At 36.1% G+C, this 21,449-nt stretch overlaps 1 protein-coding gene across 7 annotated transcripts in view; it reads left to right on the top strand.

Moving 5' to 3' along the window:
* The window catches only part of LIPJ (lipase family member J), a 32,813-nt gene extending 11,703 nt beyond the window's left edge, over window positions 1–21,110 (top strand). For 3 of the 7 annotated variants that reach the window (XM_058671323.1, XM_058671322.1, XM_058671324.1), the window contains 7 exons: window positions 2,450–2,648; window positions 3,487–3,596; window positions 4,467–4,603; window positions 5,541–5,687; window positions 6,819–6,890; window positions 19,526–19,597; window positions 20,811–21,110. In XM_058671323.1, coding sequence (XP_058527306.1) covers window positions 2,450–2,648; window positions 3,487–3,596; window positions 4,467–4,603; window positions 5,541–5,687; window positions 6,819–6,890; window positions 19,526–19,597; window positions 20,811–21,044 — 971 coding nt within the window. In that variant the 3' untranslated portion in view covers window positions 21,045–21,110. The remainder of the gene's footprint in view (window positions 1–2,449; window positions 2,649–3,486; window positions 3,597–4,466; window positions 4,604–5,540; window positions 5,688–6,818; window positions 6,891–19,525; window positions 19,598–20,810) is intronic. The other 4 variants (XM_058671325.1, XM_058671326.1, XM_058671327.1 and 1 more) reach the window with 4 other exon arrangements.
* Window positions 21,111–21,449: the final 339 nt, after the last annotated feature.

The following is a 21,449-nucleotide window of genomic DNA, read 5'->3' as shown; positions in this document are numbered from 1 at the left end:
ATACATTTTTATGTACCTACATTTTTGACTATAACCCATTACATGGAGTGAGGTGTAGAATTTTTGCAGTTGTGGGTGTTATGCTGGTACTCCAACAGTTTTGAAGTGTTTGGAGATAAGATTTTTGGATTAGGTAGACTTTATCTCCCAATAAATGTTCCCATTCCCAGGATCCACTCTCTGAATTCCTGCTGTTACATATTAGCCAAATCCCAGAGTTCCTTCAGTATATGATCACTCCTTTTCTTCAACAGCCCCACTACTTCTTAAATCATGCTAAAACCTAACCACAGTTACTAATGGATTTCCATGAGGGTGGGTCTTGAGGCAGGAAAGCCTTGTTGCAAAAGGTATCTGGAGTCAGATGGGTCGCCAACCTCCAACGAAGGAGTGCATCTCGTCTGCAGGCACCGTGTGTTCAGGAAAATCTGAAACTCAGCAACTTGAGATGTGCGGTCTCGAGTTTCACAGCCCTACTTCTTCCCTTTCAGATTTCTGAATATGACATGAGTTCTACCTATTTCTATAAATTTAGCTTTCCTAAAGTTCTTATTTATGCTCAAATTAAGTTCCCATCAAGATTTTCAACTCATTTGTCCCTAGTCATAAAAAGGAGGGTATCTGTGTGTTGTAGAGGAGGCCTTTTGAGCTTCGATTGGTGATTGATTTTTCTAAGTCACTCTCTCCCTTTAAAACAACATTGGCGCTAAGCAACAATCATTTCTACAGAACTTATATTTCCCCTGTATTTTTTAACGGTCAGAGAAATACTGTATGAGCTAGTCATCTCTTTTCTGGATCATACTTTATTTCACTACAATTGAAGGTTTAGCAATTTAAGTGCTATAATATGTAATGTTTTTTCAATACCCCACCTAGAACCAGTGATAGGATTCTCATTGCCAGGCAGTGTTCGAGTAACCTTACTCTTTAACCGTATTTTTGAGTGCCAGCTTCCTTGATCAATTTTGGTAGTAATTCTTAGATCAGTTTCCCTACACAGAGAAAGTATTTCAGAAATTTGGGTGCATATGATTTACAAAGGGAAATTCAGGGAAAAGGTGGCAATGGATTGAGCAAAAAATGGGATTTACCAAGAATGAGATCTCAATTCAAGTATAACTTCAACTTGATACCATAGGGTTACATGAGTATATTGGAGATGTTCTAAACTTCAGAAATGGAAGTCAGCCAGTTGGATATTTGTGTCAATCAAACTGGCGGGTGATGTTCTTCCTTCTCCCCAATTATATTATCCAAAGATGTCATTTCTCAAAAAATCTGAAGTATGTATTTGGACTATGGGAACTCAAGTGACTAAAACAGTGTCTACAATAACAATAATATTACCATTATTGGATATCTTTGTGAAAATATGATTATAACATTATTTTATGTAATGTAAAAGTGAGAACATAATACAAAATATCTAATTTGTCACTTAAGATGCATATAAGTCCTCAGTACTAGTAGAGATTTGACTGTTCCCAAGCTTTAAAATTTACTCACACTGAGATAAATCATATCCACTTGGTTATTTGAAAGAAATTCATTGGTGAACTACATTAATTTCTTTGTTGTTTTTTAAGATTTACTTTATTCATTTGAAAGGCAGAGTAACAGAGAGAGAGGGAGGGACAGAGAAAGAAAGAGACTGCAGTTGCTTCGAACTGCTGGCAGTAGCACATACTGAATCCAGGAACCCGGAATTCCATCTGGATCTCCTACACAGATGGCAGGTGGGCCATCATCCACTGTCCTCCAGACACATTAGCATGGAGCTGGATTTGGAAGAAGTGCAGATGGGACTCAAACCAACACTATGACTGGGATTGTTGATGTTGCAAACAGTGACTTAACCTGCCATGTTACAATGTTGACCTCCATCAGAGAACTCTATTAAATAGCTCAGATATACAATCAGATTAAACATTAGTAATGTTATTGAACTTCTACAAACAATTTAAAATGTTTCAAAATTTTAAAATTCCTTCAAACTGTTAATATGAGAAGTTTGAGTTTAGTAGCCACCATTGTGGCTCAATGAATTAAGCCATCACTTGTGATGTTAGAGCCTGTTGTCTGCGCAGTGGTTTGATTTTAGCAATTCTGCTTGCAATCCAGCTGTCTGTGAATTCACCTGTGAAAGCAATGAAAATGGCCTGAGAATCTGAGCAGCTACCCCTGTGAGGGACCTGGATGGAGCGCCAGCTCTTGGCCTCAGCCTGGCTCTGCCCTTGCTGTTGCAGCCAGATAGACAGTAAAACAACAGATGGAAGATCTCTTTCTCTCTCTCTGCGACTACCTACATCTCTGTAACTCTGCTTTTGAAATAAATAACAATAATTAGTACTTTTTCTTTTTTTAAAAAAATGGTTTGAATTCAGAGAAGAAACTTTTGTGTAGAAACCAAAAAAATTTAAGGAAATTTTTTGTTTTTCTTTTCCAGCTCAGAGACTTGTTGTATATTTGCAACATGGTCTGCTCACATCTGCCAGCAGTTGGGTCTCCAATCTTCCCAACAATAGCCTGGGCTTCGTGCTGGCAGACGCTGGTTATGATGTGTGGATGGGAAACAGCAGAGGGAGTACCTGGTCCAGGAAACATAGGTACCTAAAAACCAATTCCAAAGAATTCTGGGCTTTCAGGTACAAATAAAATGAAGTAATTTTTATTTTATGATTGCATTGAGCACTTAATTTTCTTTTTGAATAAAGTAAAATAAAACATATGTCTGACTCTTTGCTCAGTTCAGGACTTTTCCAAAAATATTTAAAATATATGCAAATTTATTTATTTAGAGTGATTGACTTTAAGCTTCTCTTTTTTCAGCACTCATTCTTTCTTACATAGTAGTTATTAGGCTAGATGTGTCTTTGCTTAAACTACTTTCTGGTCTATAATTCATAAATATGGCTTACTGCATTTTGAACTTAAAATGCCCTCTTCATAAAAGTGTCTTTTATAAAATTGTAGGTATCAATTCTTCTTGACTTTGATTTCCACACAGATTTTAGCAGGTACATTGTACCTGATAACTTCTTGATAATATTCAGAAGGTTGAATTTCACCTTTATTACCAATTACCCTCAAATTTATTATGGCATTGAGATAAAGTACCTTGGCCCTGGCACAGTGGCCTAGCGGCTAAAGTCCTCATCATGAACGTACCCGAGATCCCATATGGACACCAGTTCTTATCCTGGCGGCCCTGCTTCCCATCCAGCTCCCTGCTTGTGGCCTGGGAAAACAGTCAAGGATGGCCCAAAGCTTTGGGACCCTGCACCTGCGTGGGAAACCCAGAGGCTCCTGGCTCCTGGCTTCAGATATGCTCAGCTCTGGCCGTTGCGGTCACTTGGGGAGTGAATCAAAGGATGGAAGATCTCCTCTCTGTCTCTCCTCTCTGTATATTTGACTTTGCAATAAAAATAAAATAAATCTTCAAAAAAATGAAGTACCCTTTTTATTTTCCTTTGTCTTTTATAGTTTTGATGAAATGGCTAAATATGACATTCCAGCCTCCATTGATTTTGTTGTGAAACAAACTGGACAAGAGGAGATATTTTATATAGGCCATTCACAGGGCACAACCATAGGTATGCCAAGAAAGAATATTGCTATCTATCTGTAATTACTATAAGGTTAGAGATACTACAATGAAGAGTATAATTTTCTTATAAGAACAATCTAATTAATACTAGAAATAGCATTTTGAGTAACAATCTTAATTCCATTTTCCATAGTCATTTAGCACTGATATTTACTAAACATGTGTATGGTTTTTTGTCCAAATTATTACTAGTTGTTTGATTATTTGGAACCTAGAATGTCTAAAACCTGAGTAATAAAAGAGAGTGGACTAATATGATATAAAAGCTTTGAGTTCTTAGCTTCTCAGAATAACTGAAAAAGAAAAATGGGCAATTAAAATACAGATATGTAAGTACTAACTTGATAAGATAACAAGAAGGGAAAAGATGATTCTTTTCATACTGGTAACTCTAAATAATAAATTCAACCTGCTTTTTATTACCTTATGTGTACAGAAACAAAGCATTTAGTTTTAAAATATACTAAAAGTGATATTAAGACTGTGTGATAGGCCCCTCACCTAACATGCAAAATTTGTATTTCTGAAAATTTCACCTCATTTTCACCCTTGTCAGTTATACAAATGATCAATTTCATTCCCAGTTTTTAACTTACACTGTTACAGGTCTGATTCACTGCTAAATTAACATTTCAATACTGTTTTATAATCCAAGTTGCTGATAATATATTGTGATCAATGTAGTGCCACATATGACTGAAAAAAAACTGCTAATTGAGTCAAAAAATAAATGAATAATTATTTAGAAACTGTATTTTTGAGCTTACTCTTATTCTCTGTATACTATTTTTCACCTGTTAGGAATAGCTAACTAGTAGTTTACTGAATTACTGAATCATATCTTATTTTCTTTCAGCTTTCATAGCATTTTCCACATTACCAAAGATAGCTGAAAAAATAAAAATATTTTTTGCCTTAGCACCAGTTTTTTCTATTGTACACACAAAATGTCCTTTACTTAAAATGGCATACAAGATGAAGCCAATAATCAAGGTGAGTTTTACTTTTTGTTTTGGTTATTGATAACACAAAAATAACAACTGTTCTGTGCTTTCAAAATAAGGGACCTTGACTCAGTTCGCATAGCCACATGTATGAAATATATTTTAACTGTTATGTGCTTCATTGAGATCATGTTTTTATTTCATATTATAGTGAAATCCTTAATGGATTCAATAAGCAAAAAGTAAAAAGTGAAAAGACCACAACTGAACAGAAAAATAAGCAAGCATTATAAATAATAATCAAATGAAAAGATGTTCAACTTCATTCACAAGCATTTTAAAATACAAAATATTATAAGCATAGTATTTTATAATTTTATCATTTAGTTTAACAAATATTTAAGCAAAATTTGATAAAAATTGCATTTGCAACAAAGCTAATGCACAGTGAAATTTTCTTATTTTTTAATTTTCTACAAGATCCACATACAAAGGTTTCTACAAAGGAATAGAATTTTGCTCATTATACTTTTAGATACATCATTATGAGAGGAAATCTAGTAGTCAAATCATTTCTACAGCTTTATTACAAAAATTTTTCTTAATTAAAAATTTTAAGCTGCTATAAAATAATTTGTCATTTGGCTATATACATTAAAAACTTGCCATAGCAATTAAAAGATGCTAGAGAAATAGAGACCAATTGAAGTTTTAGACATCTAAAGACCTTATTCCCTTAATGCCTATGTCAGTTGGAACTCAGCTAGTGTGAGGCTGGGAGCTAGAAATGCAATCCAGGTTTCCACACGGGCAGCAGGATTGCCTGGGTCATCACTGCTGCCCCCCAGGGTTGACAGTAGAAGGCAGCTGGAGTCAAGTCCCAACACTCCACGGAAGTCTTAACCAAGTTAAAGGCCCACTCCACTGTATCATTTGTTGTGTAATTTTTGTGATCTTCCACACCCAAAAATAAATTTATTTTACAGGCGTTTTCTGGTGACGAAGACTTCTTACCCAAAACCTCATTTAACAAATTTATTGGTTCAAAGCTATGTCCCCTACCAATTTTTGAAAAGATTTGTGTTGGAAACTTGTTTATGATATACGGATATGACCAAGAGAACTTAAACATGGTAAGAACAAGTGATACTCAAAATGAATTTTTGCCAGTCTCAGGAAGTAGCCTTTACAAGTGTCTTACATTATATTTTGTGTGTCATTGTGAGATTCATATATATATATATATATATGTATATATATATATATATATATATGTATGTATATTTGTAATGGATGGTGAACTGGTTTGACTACAAGACTGATTTGTGCAACTAATTTGCATTGACATATTGGAATTATTTCAATTCCCTATGTATTTTGCTGTCTGTAAAGACTAAAGAAAAGTTTCTGTGATGGATTTCGGTATTCTGTTTGTCACTGGATCCCCATTAATTCCTCCTGTCTGCTGGATCCTAACACTTCTTCCCTCAGTTATGATCCTTTCGTAATTACTTTGTCTCCGGCAACCTTCAAGCCTTTACAGCTCATCAATTGCCTTGGAGTATAAATTGGTTGTCCTAAAACTACTGTTATAAGGCATTTTATGTACATTCTGCTAAAGATGATGGCAGTTCCACGTTCTTGCAGTGGCATGACAGAATTTCTAGCTCCAGGCTTTACCTTGGCCCCACCGCTAGCATGGGTGACCATTTGGGGAATGAGCCAATGGATTAAAGATTTTCTTCCCCCATCCCCTGTCACTTTGCCTTACCAACAAACAAAATAAATCAAGTGTGGACATTCATTTTAAGATATCTTCAGTACATTTTAAACTCCAGATTTAGCAACGTAAGTTGTGTATTTGTGGTAACTGTGGGTTTCTGTATAGGGTTTTTTAAAGCACTTCTTAAAGTTTTCTTTATGAAATACATGAAATCTGATCTCTTTATATTAATAGATGTTTAAAAGTAACTTCTCAATAATGAACAGTTTATACATTCCAAGAAAGAGAATATTCTTTCAGTTCTCAAGTACACTACCATGTCACAAGGACAAGTTGATTTTGTTCAATTTCAGATCTTTCTTCATTCTTAGATAAAAATTCAATAAATACATTTATGTGTTTAATCATTTATGACTAGATTTGTTAATATTTTAGTAAAATTGTTTTTAAATGTCTTTGAAATAGTTTAGTTCATTAAATATAAGATATTATACTTTCTCTGCTTAAAATAAGAATAAAATGCTTTTTTAAAACTCCTCAGAGTCGCTTGGATGTGTATTTCTCACATAACCCAGCAGGAACATCTGTTCAAAATATGGTCCACTGGAGTCAGGTATACCTATAAAGTGCATTTGAACACAATTTAATTTACATTACTCATAGTTCAACTTATTGTTCTAACTTACTGCCCTAGAATGATAAATTTGGGAGGATGTACTGAAATTAGCATTTAATTGCATATTTCCTATATAGTTTTAAAACATGCTAATGTCATAATCTATTCAATTCTCTTAAGTCTAAACAGTGAGTAGAGTTATATATCCATAGTTTCTAAGTTTTTCCTTAAAAACAAAGACACAAAACTGTAAAACTAGGCCACAGTTTCCCTGATAACTCCTTCAAGGTCTTGAGGAAAAGAGACCATTGAGGCTACATTTTCTCTTTAACATTGTTGACATCTGGACAATCATATTAACATTTGTATTTCTAAGGCCAACACTTCTTAGTGTATTGTAGATATTCGGCTAATATTTGTTCAAGGAACAATCTTGATAAAAAAAAAAAAGAGAGAACTCCAGTGGGAAAGCAATCTTAATTTTGAAAGCCAAGATAACAGAATAGAAAGGGCACTGTGCTTAAAGCAAAGGACCAAACAATATACCCTTTCTTTAAACTTTAGCTTAACTGTGGCCTTGAAGAGTTCATTTAGTCTTTCTTGGATTCCTAAATTTTTAAACAGAATTAGTAATAATTCTCTGCCATAACTAACAAAAATATTTGAAAATTAAACAGCATCATGATTATGATTGTTCTTTAAAGTTAATCAACACAACAAAATTGAAGTATCAATAGCTAAAGCTTTCTCATTTACAGAATATTTGAATCTGTAACGATCATTTATTATGAATTATTAAAATATTTATCCTAACTTAGCTTTTTATGTGGAAAGATATTTTTTTATTAATTATTTTGCATTATGTGACAGTTTCATAGGCTCTGGGAATCCCCCCACCCCTCCCCATGCCCTTCCCCCATGGTGGATTCCTCCACCTTGTTGCAGTATTACAGTTCAAATTCAATCAAGATTATTTCTTTGCAATCATATACCAAGCATAGAGTCCAGCATCTTATTGTCCAGATGAATTGAACAGTTTCTTGGGGAGACCATTTCTGGTCTGAAGGTAGAGCCGGCAGAATATCATCCCAATCAATTAAGAGTCCCAATATAACATCAACGGCAATTTACAACATTATGGAATTGACATGGTTTTGAGTAACCAGCATGTTAAAAAAAATGCGAGTTCTTAACCAATCCTATGATTAGCTCATAGACATTTCAATTTTAGTTTATATACAGGACCGGCTGCTATACACCTTAAAATGGCTATAGGGTACTATTCAGCTGTCTCGTGTCTATTTTCATTTTAGTATTTTGCCGTTTGTTGTGTTGAAGTCTAATTTTGTTGAACTTGGCAGATTTTTATCCTAACTTATCTTTACGTTTAGTTTATCTCTGTTGATGGGTGAGCCAAGAAAATCTGAGCAGCCTTTGTAGTAATTTATCATTGGTAGCAATATTTATTCAGTACCTTCCAGAGGCCTTGTACTGGTCTAGTTTATGAAATATACTGTAAACAAGAGGAAAGCTCCTGTAGTCCATAAGGTTACATCCTTCTGGCAGATATACAAAGAATGAACACTAAGCATAGAATGAAAGCTATTGTTAAACTTTTCATTAAGAGGAGAAAAGCTGTGTGAAAGTGGGATTGGATAAGAATATGGAAAACAGATCAGGTATGCTAGAAAGAGTATACCCTTTCTGCATTCCGTGAATGCAGGAGTGAGTTCAAGGGTTAGACTAATGGGACATTGAGAAGAGGCTTGAAGAGGTAGGAGATATGGGAATTAGCAAAGTGGACCTCTGCTGCCTCCATCCATTCAGGCTGCTACAGCAGAATACCACAAATTTGGTAATTTAGAAACAGTAGAAATTTGTTTCTCACAGTTCTGGATGCTGGAAGCTCCAAGGTCAAAGCCCTAGAATATTCAATGTCTGAGTGAGAACCTACTTTTTGATTCCCGGTGGCAGTTGTTAGCTGGGCCCGCACAGAGTGAAAGAAGCAAACCCTCATTATCTGATTTTCTCTTAAATGGTCATATCTTCTAACACTATCATCTTGGGCTTAATATATAATTTTTTAGGGGGGCACAAACATTCAGATCACTGTGTGGGAAGTGAGTATTTCATATGAAAGAAATAGCCAATATCATAGGTAAGACTGTTTACTAATATATAATTGAAACACACAATAACTTCCACAAGCAAGATGTGATATTTGGCCAAATTTGGCTTATTTCACTCAGCAATAATGATCTCTGGTTCTATCCATTTTGTTTCAAATGCCAGGGTTCATTATTATTTTTTTTAATTTTTTTTATTTTATTTTTATTACAAAGTCAGATATACTGAGAGGAGGAGAGACAGAGAGGAAGTGGAGCTGCTGGGATTAGAACCAGCGGCCATACAGGATCAAGGCGAGGACCTTAGCCACTAGGCCACACTGCCGAGCCCCAGGGTTCATTATTTTTAAAAAATGTCTGAATAATCGTTCATCTTGTAAATACGCTACATTTTCTTCATCCAGTCATCACCGAATTAACATAAAGCTGATGCCTTATCTTTGCTATTTAAATATGGGATGCAGGTAACTTATTCATATGCAGATTTCCCTTATTTTGAGCAGGAACACTCTATCTTCTGGTAGATTTATGTTTAGTTTTCTGAGGAAATTCCATACTGTTTTCCACAATGTTTATGTCAATTTTCATTCCCACCAACATTATATTATGGCACACTTTTATCTATATCCTCACCAACTTTTTTTTAATAATAGTTATTCTGCCTGATGTCACTGTGGTTTGTATTTACATTTCCATGATGACGAATGATCCTGAGTCTGTTTTCATGTGCCTGCTGGCCTTTTGTATTTCATCCTTGGCAAAATGTCTATTCTTGCCCTTCACCCACTTCCTTACTGGATTGTTTGCTTTGATGTTATTACTGAGTTTCTTGAGTTCTGTGTATATTCTAAAATATATTTTATTGAAATGTGTAGTTTACAAATATTCTCTCCCATTCTGTTTATTCTCTTTTCACTTTGTTAAAGGTTTCCTTTGCTGTTCATGAGTTTTGTAGCTTAACATGATCCTCCTTGTTTTGTTTTTGCTTTTATTCCCAGCGCTTTTAGAGTCTTACACAGGTAGCTTGTCTAGGCCAATTATTACAGCATTTCCCCTATGTTTTCCACTAATAATTTTATGGTTTCAGGTCTTAGGTTGAGGTTCTTGATCCGTTTTGAATTTTTTTTTTTTGGTATAGGGTATAAAGTATGGCTTTTGTTCCACATTTCTGCATGTGGAAATCCAACTTTTCCAACACCATTTGTTAAAAGAGACTCTTTTCTCCAGATGATAATTTTAGTTCCTCTGTCAAAAACTAGTTGGTTGTAGATACATGGTTTAGTATTAGGGTTTCTATCATTCAGGGGGATTTACGAGACACAGAAATGAGTGCAGTGAACGTAAATAAGAGAGAAAATAATAGGGCTAACATTGTAGCTCAGCAAGTCAAGCCATCATCTGCAGCATAAGCATCCTATATGAGCAACAATTTGAGTCCTGGCTGCTCCACTTTAGATCCAGGTTCCTAATAATCCATTTGTGAAAATAGTGGAGAATAATCCAAGAATCTGGGCCCCTGCCAACCATGTGAGAGACTGGCACAGTGTTCCAGGCTCCTGGCTTTGTCTTGGCCCCACCCTAACTATTGTAACTATTTGGAGAGTGAATCCGCAGATGAAAGCTTTTTATTTTGTTTTGTTTTGTTTTCTGCATGTATCTCTCTGTCCCCAACCCCTCAGTCTCCCTGCTTTTCACCCCATAACCCTATTTTTCAAATCAATAAATATTTTTCTAAAAAGAGGGAGTTTAATAGGGAACAGAAAAATGAGAGGAATCCATATGTCATTGTTAGGCCTTTGATATAAAATCTGATTAAAGTAAATAGACACTGCAAAGTTTGGCTATGAGAGATGACACTGACTACTTTCTACTTTTAAAGGAACACTTTATCTGCTATGTTGAACACACAGTAATGAGGCAAGAGTGGAAGCAGTGAAACAAGTAACTAATTCAGTAATCCAAGTAATAAAGAATTAGGACATAGACTGCTTGTTGACTTCAGAGGCAGTGGCAACCATTGGTTCTTAATTTACATATGTATATCCTGAATATGCAAATGACAAGATTCTGTGATGGATCCTATGCACAGTGAGAAAGAAAAGGAGAATTTTAGATGATACTAAAATTCTTGATTTAAGCAATGAAAATATTTTTAGCAAGAATTTAATAATTTTAGCAATATTAATTCTGACCTAAGTAATGAAAAAATTATTAAGAGGGATTGGAGAATTGATGAGTTTGGAGGATGGGTAAAATGCTCATTTTGGAGATGTTAAGTTTTAGATATTCAAGCAATGAGTTTTAGTAAGCTGTTTAGACTGGAACCTATGATTTAGCACAGACTTTTAAACAAAATAGGCCTTTTGAATATAGTATTTAAAATTCATAGGTGAACAGACAAACTGAGCAGAGACGGAGAGAAGATGAACAATGATGCTGAGATGTGAAAAATTAGGAAGTCAGGCTTCAGAAGATGAACTGGTCAAGATGGCTAAAACAGCATTAAGTGAAAAATTAGCATCAAGAAATTATGATATTCTAAAACCTAAGTAAAGAAAGGTTCTTAAGAATGTGGGAATGAACAAAGTGCCACTGATAGATAATACGAGAAAACTCAGAAGTGGTCAGTATTTTATTATTAATATAAAGAGAGTATATTTTATGCATCCCATAGGCGCAGCTCCAGGAAGACAGTCTCATTTCCCTCACTCTCCTGCTCTTCCCCGGCCCCGTCTCCTTTCCCTCTCTTTAACTGTATTTGCACAGACATAATTTGGAAACATTATTTGCAGGCTTATTTGCCACTAATCATAATTTAAAACAATAAAAAAGACCACATTTCCACTGAAGCATAAACAAGGACTAAAACATCAATCCTACCCCAAAATGATTATTTCATACCCACATTTAAAAAATATATATCTTATTTTGATTTGAAATGTAGATTTTACAGAAAGAAAGATAAAGAAAAGTTTTACAATGGCTGATTAATTCCCGACGTGGTGGCAATGGCAGAAGCAGGGGTGGGTCTAAGGACAGAAGCCAAGAGCTTCTTCCAGGTCTCCCACATGGTTGTAGGGACCTAAGGACTTCAGCTGTATCCCAAGGCCTCTAAGCAGGAAGGTGCATCATAGTGGAGCAGCTGGGACATGAACTGGAGCCCTCATGGGAACGTGATGCTACAGGCAGAGGGTTAACCTGATTTGTCATCTCATCAGTCCTCATTTCATTGCCATACATTTTTGTGTGTTCTACATTAGTTACCACATACTAGAGAAAATATATATCTATCTTTTTAAAACTGGTTCATTGCAGTAAGCAGAATAGTTTCTAGTTGCATCCATGTTGTTGCAAAAGACAAGATTTCATTATATTTTTTTTTATGGCTGAGTAGTATTCTTACGCCACATTTTCTTTATCCAGTTATCAGTTGATGGATACCTGGGTTGGCTCCATAGCTTAAGTATTATGAATTGAGCTATAATAAATGTGAGTGTACAAATAACTCTTTGATATGCTGATTCTTTTCATTTGGATAAATTTCCAAGACTCTATTTTTAGACCTCTTTAGAGTTTCTTTCATAATGGCTGTACTAGTCTGCATTGCCATCAACAGTGGGTTAGGGTACATTTTCCCCCTTATCCCCACCAGCATTTACTGTGTTTTGATTTTTGGATGATAATCATTGTAATTGGGGTGAGATGATACCTCATTTAGTCTGAGATTTTTTTAGGTAGAAGCGGTTTTTATTTGTTTGTTGCCTCTTTTAAAACTTATTTTAGTATAAAAAGAACAGGTTTCATGATTTTCAGAAGTAACCATACCTCTCTGTTCTTTTCTCTGTCTCAATCCCCAATCTTCCTTCCATTCTTTTTTGCTTTAATTTTTTTGCAAAAATATAATTTCAACCTATTCTATATCCAAGTCTTAATACATAACTAACCATAATATTCAACATGCAAAAAGAAAAATTCACAACCGCTATAAACAGTTAAGGTTTTGATAGAGAGATGAAAGTGGGATGTTCCGGTAAATGTTTAAGAACTGGTTCTCGTGGTGAGGGTAGAAAGAAAAAAGCTCTTGCCTATTTAAGTGGTGCAACCTTTTCTACCATGGTTGATTTCAACTTACCAGGGTAATGCCACTATCCTCAGATGGAAATGGATGCTTACAATTTGCTCCTGATACACACCTCTGTTATATCACTAGATGGAGGTATAGGACAAACTATAATGAAACCAGATCAAGGAAAGATGTTGCACAATGACACAAATGTCATCAAATTAGACTTTAAATAGATAAACAAAACATTCTGTGAGTATTTAGCTATAACTGAAAATCACTGCAAGAGGAATTGCAGATAGAATTCTGTGGAATTTTGTTATGAAAAAAGTAAGCTTGTTGGTCAAGGGTTCTGGTAATAAGACATGGGCACTTTGGTATTATCTGTTTACCCATCTATTTGTAACCTACTTATCTGTCAAAGAAATAACTAGTATCATGATCTGTAAAGATGAGAAATTACATGAAATAGGAGAAAAAAGAATAAAGTGCTTGGATAGATAGGATCTAATAAATAAAAAATAGAGTAACTTAAATTAAAAGAAAGCTTTGTCTTCCTTTTTTTTGATGTGAAAATTGATTTGTAAATCCCTGAATTAAGATCTTTTATGATTGCTTTAGCATTTTGTTGAAACAGGAAACAAAGTTTCAATAAATAAGCCAGCTAGCCCATTCCTGGAAATATATATAAAGTGAAATCTGCATAGGAGAACGTGACCTTATATTTATACACAGTATAGCACATTCCACAATAGCCAATACATGCAAATAAACCAGATGACCATAGAAAGAAGACTGGATAAAGAAACTGTGGTGTATCTACTCCAGGGAAAACTATTCAACCATTAATAAGAATGAAATTCTACCATTTGCATCAAAATGGTCCCAACTGGAGACCATTATGCTCAATAAAATAAGCCAATCCCAAAAGGACAAATGTTCTCTCATAGATCTCATAGAGGAACTGTTTAATAAAGGCCAGCATATCTGGAAGTGAAGATACCTTGCATTATGCATTTCTATTCCTCAATAAAAGAAGGATTCCCAGTGAAACAGTTAAATATATCTCCATAATATGATACTGGATTTTCTGCCTTTGTCTATACTTACAGTGCTATGGTACATGTGTGTAGCAGAATGTTGAACTTGGAACTACTGCTGGAGGATTATACTGCTGTAATAATATGAGGTGGGAAGAATGGTGGGAAGCGAAGGTGGGAGGAGAGAAAGGAGGAATAAAAGGAGGGAATCCTTATATCCACAAACTCATCATGGAAAAGGACAACAATAATGTTTAAAGGAGAGAGTATGGAGAGAAACTAGTGTAAAGAAGAGGAACTATGAAGTAATTTGCCTAAATGAGTGGGAGAATAAATAGACAACAGAATTGGAACATGGTTGTAGGGTAAAATTAATTTCCCACAAGAGATTTGCAATAGTAAATTCAAAGTGATCATATTTGCACAGTTTTGCATTTTTCCCCATATTTTGTTTGGTCTCATTACTATAGGCATGTGGTTGATAGAGATTAGAATGTGTTTTTGTGAAGCAAGTAGTATGGTATAATAGAAGTGGAAAATTATTGTGTAATGTAAGTGAATATCCTTAACTATTATTGAAATTTATCTGGGTAAGCATAAGTTAAAGGACATTGAGGGACTAAAATGCAATAACCAACTGACAGGATGAATGGATTCAAGGCCTTAAAATTGAAGATTAGCAGGTAATTTTTTAAAATCTGCTTTACTCTCTACATTTATTATTATTATTATTATTATTATTATTATTATTTTATGATACAGTTCCATAGGCTCCTGATATTTCCCTTATCCCCTCCCCAATTCCCTCCCCACCACCTAGTTCCTCTATATCATCACTAACATATAGTTCTTCATACACAGTCATATGTCCATCATTGCGGGCATGGACAATGGCAGAGAGTCCAGCATCCTATTGTCAAGATATAATAAACAGTTTCATTGTAAATCCACCTTTGTCTGGAAGTAGAAATGCATACTGCATTGAATCCTCACATCTGGATGTTAGTCTCCATTTCACAGATACTGTACATCCCCTCAAATGAAAAGTCATAATACAACATCAACAATAGAAAGAAAAATAAAAATTTGCAATGCCATGAAGTTAAATGACATGTTACTAGATATGACAGTCTCCATTACACAGCTACTTTACATCCCCTTAAATGAAGAGCCACAAAACAAAATCAACATCAGGGAGAAAAAAGAAATTAACAACACCAAGAAGTTAAATAACATGGTACTAAATGACTAACATGTAGCTGAAGAAATGAAAATCAAGAACTTTCTTGAAGAAAATGATGCTACTGTATGATCTATGAGTCATTGAATGATTTAATCAGAAGAAAGTGTTATGAAGAGATGAAACTAACAGAAAACAACAAAACCCATGTGATATAGTTTCCGCTGATTTTTGTTGGTGAAGTGTGTCTCTTCTAGACAATAAATAGATGGGTTTTGTTTGTTTTTAATCTAATCTACTAATCTATGACGTTTGATTGAGCTTAAGCCATTTACACTCAGGGTTCATATGTATGGGTGGTACTTTGGTCCTGTCATTTTAGGAATGGGTTGTTCATTGGTTTAGTCTTCTGTTGTCATTTTACTGGGATATTCTTCCCCATTTGCCTTTGGTTTTGTTTGGTGTTATTCCTCTTCTCTGTGAAGAGAACATCTTGAAGTGTCATTTGTAGGGCAGGTTTGGAAGAGGCAAATTCTTGTAACTTTTCTTGACTGTGGAAGAATTTTTTTTTTACTTTTTTTATTATTTATTATTTTTAATTCATTAATTACATTGTATTATGTGACACAGTTTCATAGGTACTTGGATTCTCGCCACCCTTCCCCAAACCCTCCTACCATGGTGGATTCCTCCACCTTGTTGCATAACCACAGTTCAAGTACAGTTGAGATCCCCCCATTGCAAGCATATACCAAACATAGAGTCCAGCATCTTATTGTCCAGTCAAGTTCAACGGCTTCTTAGGTATACCCTTTCTGGTCTGAAGACAGAGCTAGCAGAGTACCATCCCAGTCAATTAAAAGCTCCAACATACCATCAGCAAAAATTTACATCATTATGGAATTAATTGACATAGTAATGAGTAACCAATATGTTAAAAGTAAATGCGAGTTCCCAGCCACCTTCTGTGACCACCTCACTTACATTTCAATTTTAGTTTATACACAACATATAACATACATAACATAACATGTTATACATAACATCATATCATCTTAAATTAAGGCAAACATGTGGTATTTAACCTTTTGGGATTGGCTCATTTCCCTTAGCATTATGGTTTCCAGTTTGGCCCATTTGGCCACAAAGAACTGCATTTTGTTTTTTTTAATAGCTGAGTAGTATTCCATGGAGTAGATGAACCATAGCTTTCTTATCCAATCCTCTGCTGATGGGCATTTTGGCTGCTTCCATGTTTTTGCAATTACTGATTGTGCTGCTATGAACATAGGAGTGCATGTTGGTTTCTCATACAACAAGTGTTCTGGATATATTCCTAGGAGTGCTATTGCTGGATCATACGGTATGTTGATTTTGAGTTGTTTGATTGTTCTCCATACTGATTTCCATAGAGGCTGTACCAGCCTGCAGCCCCACCGACTGTGGAAGAATTTGATCTCATTTTCAAAGACAAAGAAAGCTTTGCTGGATATGTTCTCCTAGACCGACAATTTTTTTCTTTTAGAATCTGGAATATGTCACTCCATTCTCTTCTTGCCTGTAGAGTTTGCTGTGAGAGATCTCCTGTGAGTAAATTGGCATTCCTTTATATGTCAATTGATTTTTTTCATGTGCACATTGAAGGATCTTTTCCTTATGTTTGATTGAAGAGAGCTTTATGATCATGTGTCTTGGTGAAGACTGCTTTTTGTCAAGCCTGCTGGGAGTTCTGTGACCCTCCTGGATCTTGTTTCCCAATTCTTTTTGTAGATTAGGGAAATTTCCCTTTATTATTTCATTAAATACATTTGCAAACTCAGCTTCTCTTTCTGCACCTTCTGGGACTCCCATAACTCTTATATTTGGCCCCTTAATAGTGTCTTTCAATTCTTGGATACTGTTTTTGGCCTGATCCAGCTCTGCTTCTGGCTTTTTGTTTGCTTCTCCCTGATGACAGGAAATATCTGCCAATTCTGAAATTCTTTTCTCTGCTTGCTTCATTCTACTTTGGAGACTCTCCATTGTACTTTTAATTTGCTCTACTGTGTTCTTAATTTCTGATATATCAGCCTTGATTTGCTTTATTGCTTCCTTAAATTCTCTGAGCTCTTGTATGTGCTTCTCATTGTTGATCAGAAGCTTTAAAATGAGTTTTATGAATTCTGTGTGTCCCATTTTCTCGATGTCTTCCTCAGTTAACTCTGGGGTTGGCAAAGTGTTTTGCTCCTTTGCAGGGGAGTTTTCAGTAATATTCATTGTGCCTGTGTCTCTTCTTTTGTTCTTGGTCATTGTGCTTCTGGTTAGCAGAGTCTTCTCCTTGGGGCAGGTTTCTAAGCTGTGTCACCCACAGGTCTACAATGCGATTTCAGGTGTCCTATATTACTACGTTCTTGGTGGCGCTGATCTTGTCAGAACCTGTTGGAACTTAGGTCTGGGTGCCACACGGACGTAATTTGACCCATACGATGCCACAGTCGGTATTATTTTCCTACAGACCAGTGCAATCCATGGAACTCAGCGAGTTCTCGCGAGCTCAGCACATGTACAGTTCGCTGTTGTCCCCTGCAGTCCTAAAGCATTTGCCATAGTGTACAAAATGGTGCCTGACATACCATTGCTAGAGTTCTTGATCTGCTGGCCAACAGGTCTGAGGGCTACCCAGACCTGTCTTCGGTGGAACCTGTAGAATGCCACGTTGCTGCAGTTCACCGAGTCAGATATGAGTTCACTCCCAGCTCAGTGTATGCTCAGTCCTTTCCCTTGCCTTTGCCTCCTTATGCAAAATGGTGCCCAATTCTGCTCTAGGGGACTGACTGGGCTATGAAATCCACCCTGTTCTCGCACTGTCCGTCTGGGGTCTGCTGTTCTGTCTCTGTCTCTGGTCAAATCAAATGGACCAGCAGGATGGACAGTTCTTTGTCTGGGTTTACCTCCCAAGCTCCCAGTGAAAGTCCCTTCCCACTTGGTTGCTGGTGGAGTTCCATCTGCTGGTGATGTTCAGATTGCCATTAGCTGAATGCTGCTGGAGTATCAGTCACTGCAATACCACACTGTTGTGTCTGCTGCTTTCCTGTGTCTGTCAGTCTCCAGGTACCCCTCTGCTGTTGTTCTGCCCTCTCCTATTTCCTAGAATGTGTCCTAGCAGGTAATTTTTTTAAAGGAGGATGAATAAAAACTAGATTTTGGAGGGATCATTGGTACCCAAGGGTTTATTATATTTGCTACATATTATATTGTTATGTCAATGTTTGGTGCAGGTTGGAAGACTAGATCAATGAAGAGGAAGTGAAAAAATTTAAAAGCCAACAGGAAATCAAAAGGAGCTTAACAATTGACAGAAACAGCAAAGTATAGTGAGTGAATGACATGAGAAACTCAGAGTTTGGAATAAACTGCTTGAGGAAAAAGAAGTGCGAGTTTTCTGAAAGAGGATAGAACAAGAAAACAAAAATAACCCAACTCTCAATGATGCTTGGTAGATGGAGGAAAAAGATAGCGCCACTTAAGAGAAAGAGGGACAAAAGTTTCAGAGAAAACCATATTTGCAATTAGAGCAAGAAATTAAAGTATCAAACAGAGAAACATTTTAAAGCTATCTGGCTGATGCTGGAATTCCACATAGCAGAGGGAGTTTTAGGAATTGAGAAGAGTTAGAAAAGTTGGGACTATCTGAAGCCTTACAAGGCTTTTTGGAATGCAAAAGATCCATCTGAGAGTTTGACATTGTAATGAAAACTTAATCGGGGGGAAATGGGCATCACTCAATTAGATTTTAATCAGGTCAAGGTAGACAGGGGTGAAAATGCTGGGGGTGGGAAGGCACAAAGCACGGGATGACCTCCTGGGCTCTTAAGCCCAGTTTTTGAACCCATGTTGTCTCAGTCTCAGTGCAAGAATTCACTTTTTGGCCCCCGCTGAAGAAACTGAGGGTTTTGGAACAGGTCTCACATGATTCCAAATCAGGTTCCCCTCTGGGTTGTAAACTATCTTGAGAATATGGAAATTTGTATGAGAATGATAAAAGCATATTCTTTCAATTCCCCTGCTGTCATCCCACTCTCTGAGCGCCCGAGCCTTTCCATCTCTTACACCACCCAAAGGCAAAGCAGAGCCAAGAAATCCACCTGCATCAATACTAGCAATAGATGTAGCACATCCCTAACATTCATTACCTGCCACCATAATGAACAAGTGTAACGATTCTATTGCTAATTTCCTTGCAGCTTTTATATTCTAGTCACTTGAAAGCCTTTGACTGGGGAAGTCCTGAACTGAACTTGCTTCATTTCAATCAGGTACATAATTGCGGATAAGCCAGATGTCATCTGTCTTCCTTACTGGTTCAGATGATTTTGCTACAGATTAAAGATCATCCATAAATCCTCAGGGCATTATAACACAAGGAAGGACAAGCAGATGCGAATCGTTCTGTTTGGTTCCATATTGTCACACTCAACTGAAGTAACTCTTCTATGTTTTGCACATATTTTAGCAACCAATGTCCTACATAAACGTAAAGAAATTGACAGGCTGTAGGCGCATGTATAACTCTCAAGAGGAAAAATCTTGTGCTTGTGATACACATGGCTCTATACTTGATAAAATACAAAATAAAAGGTATGATATATTTTTGGCCCTAAAAGCCATTTGTTCTGGAAGTCAGGGACTTGTATAAGTAGTAAAAGCTTAAACGTTGATAAGAATGTAGGAAAACTGCCCAACTCTGACTTTGATTTTATGCTTCTCTGTGCTTATCTGCCTCAGCCAAACTTCATGCCAGATGGGCTTTGCTCATATATGTGTTACGTAAAATTTGAAGATCATTTCAATGAGCTCAGAGTTGAAACTGACTTCCAGTATTTGTAATTTACTGATAAACATACTGGATAATTTGTTAAAAATAGTCTTAGACTTCGGGCCCGGCGCAGTAGCCTAGTGGCTAAAGACCTTGCCTTGCACACGCCAGGATCCCATATGGGCATCAGTTCCAATCCTGACAGCTCCACTTCCCAACCAGCTCCCTGCTTGTGGCCTGGGAAAACAGTCCAGGGCAGGACAGCCCAAGGCCTTGGGACCCTGCACCCATGTGGGAGACCAGAAAGAGGCTCCTGGTCCCTGGCTTCGGATTGACACAGCTCTGGCCATTGTGGCCACTTGGGGAGTGAATCATCGGACGGAAGATCTTCCTCTCTGTCTCTCCTCCTCTCTGTATATCTGACTTTCCAATTAAAAAAAATAAAATAAATCTTTAAAAAAATATTCTTAGACTTTAAAGTAATACTGAAATTATTTCCATGGAAGTTTGGGTATTTCAAACTACAACAAACTACCTGGTACTTATTTATGCACTTTTCGTAAGTAAAATCTGTAATACCAATTCTTCCATATTCTCTGGCTTGCATAATCCCATTAAGTTTAACCCACTGTATCTAACATATTTTAAAATAATGTTTCAGTTCCTAACTTAAAAATAACTGTGACCTTCTAAGGTATTATTTTTTTTTCTAGACAACATCGCCATTGTACAGTGTGACAAATATGACAGTGCCAACTGCCACTTGGAACGGTGAACAAGATTTGTTGGCTGACGCAGAAGATGTTGAAGCTTTACGATCAGAAATCAAATACCACATTTACCATAAAACTATTTCTTACTATAATCATATAGACTTTTTGTTTGGGATGGATGCCTACGAGCAAGTTTACCGTGAAATTGTTGCAATTATGCAGGTCAACCCATAATGAACCATGAGACTCCAGGATTGAGGATCTATAACATTCTTATTAAAGTCCCATTACTTTTTCTTACCATGTCTATTTGTTTTCACTTACTTAAATCAAGTGTGTAATTTTCTGCTGTTTTCACTATTTGCTCCTTCGCCCTTCAACCATTAAATTGGTGGCATTTATCATCTCAGACAAAATGAAAATTATAAATTATTACAAAGGAGCCTATTGAGTTTCTAAACAACAAATATAAAAAAACAGGAATTATAAATGCTTCCTATTGCATGAGGTGATTTTATAAATTTTTATTTCAAAAGAATGTGAGCTTACATTAAATCACTACAGAGTTTAAAGGAATACTCAGTGGTAGGAAAGTTAATTTTTCTACACTGAATGAAAAAGTAAAACATTTTCTGAGTT

Source organism: Ochotona princeps, chromosome 13, assembly GCF_030435755.1.
Source record: "Ochotona princeps isolate mOchPri1 chromosome 13, mOchPri1.hap1, whole genome shotgun sequence".
NCBI lineage: Eukaryota > Metazoa > Chordata > Mammalia > Lagomorpha > Ochotonidae > Ochotona > Ochotona princeps.
The sequence above is the reverse complement of the archived record's forward strand: the minus strand, read 5'-3'. Positions and strand labels throughout refer to the sequence as shown.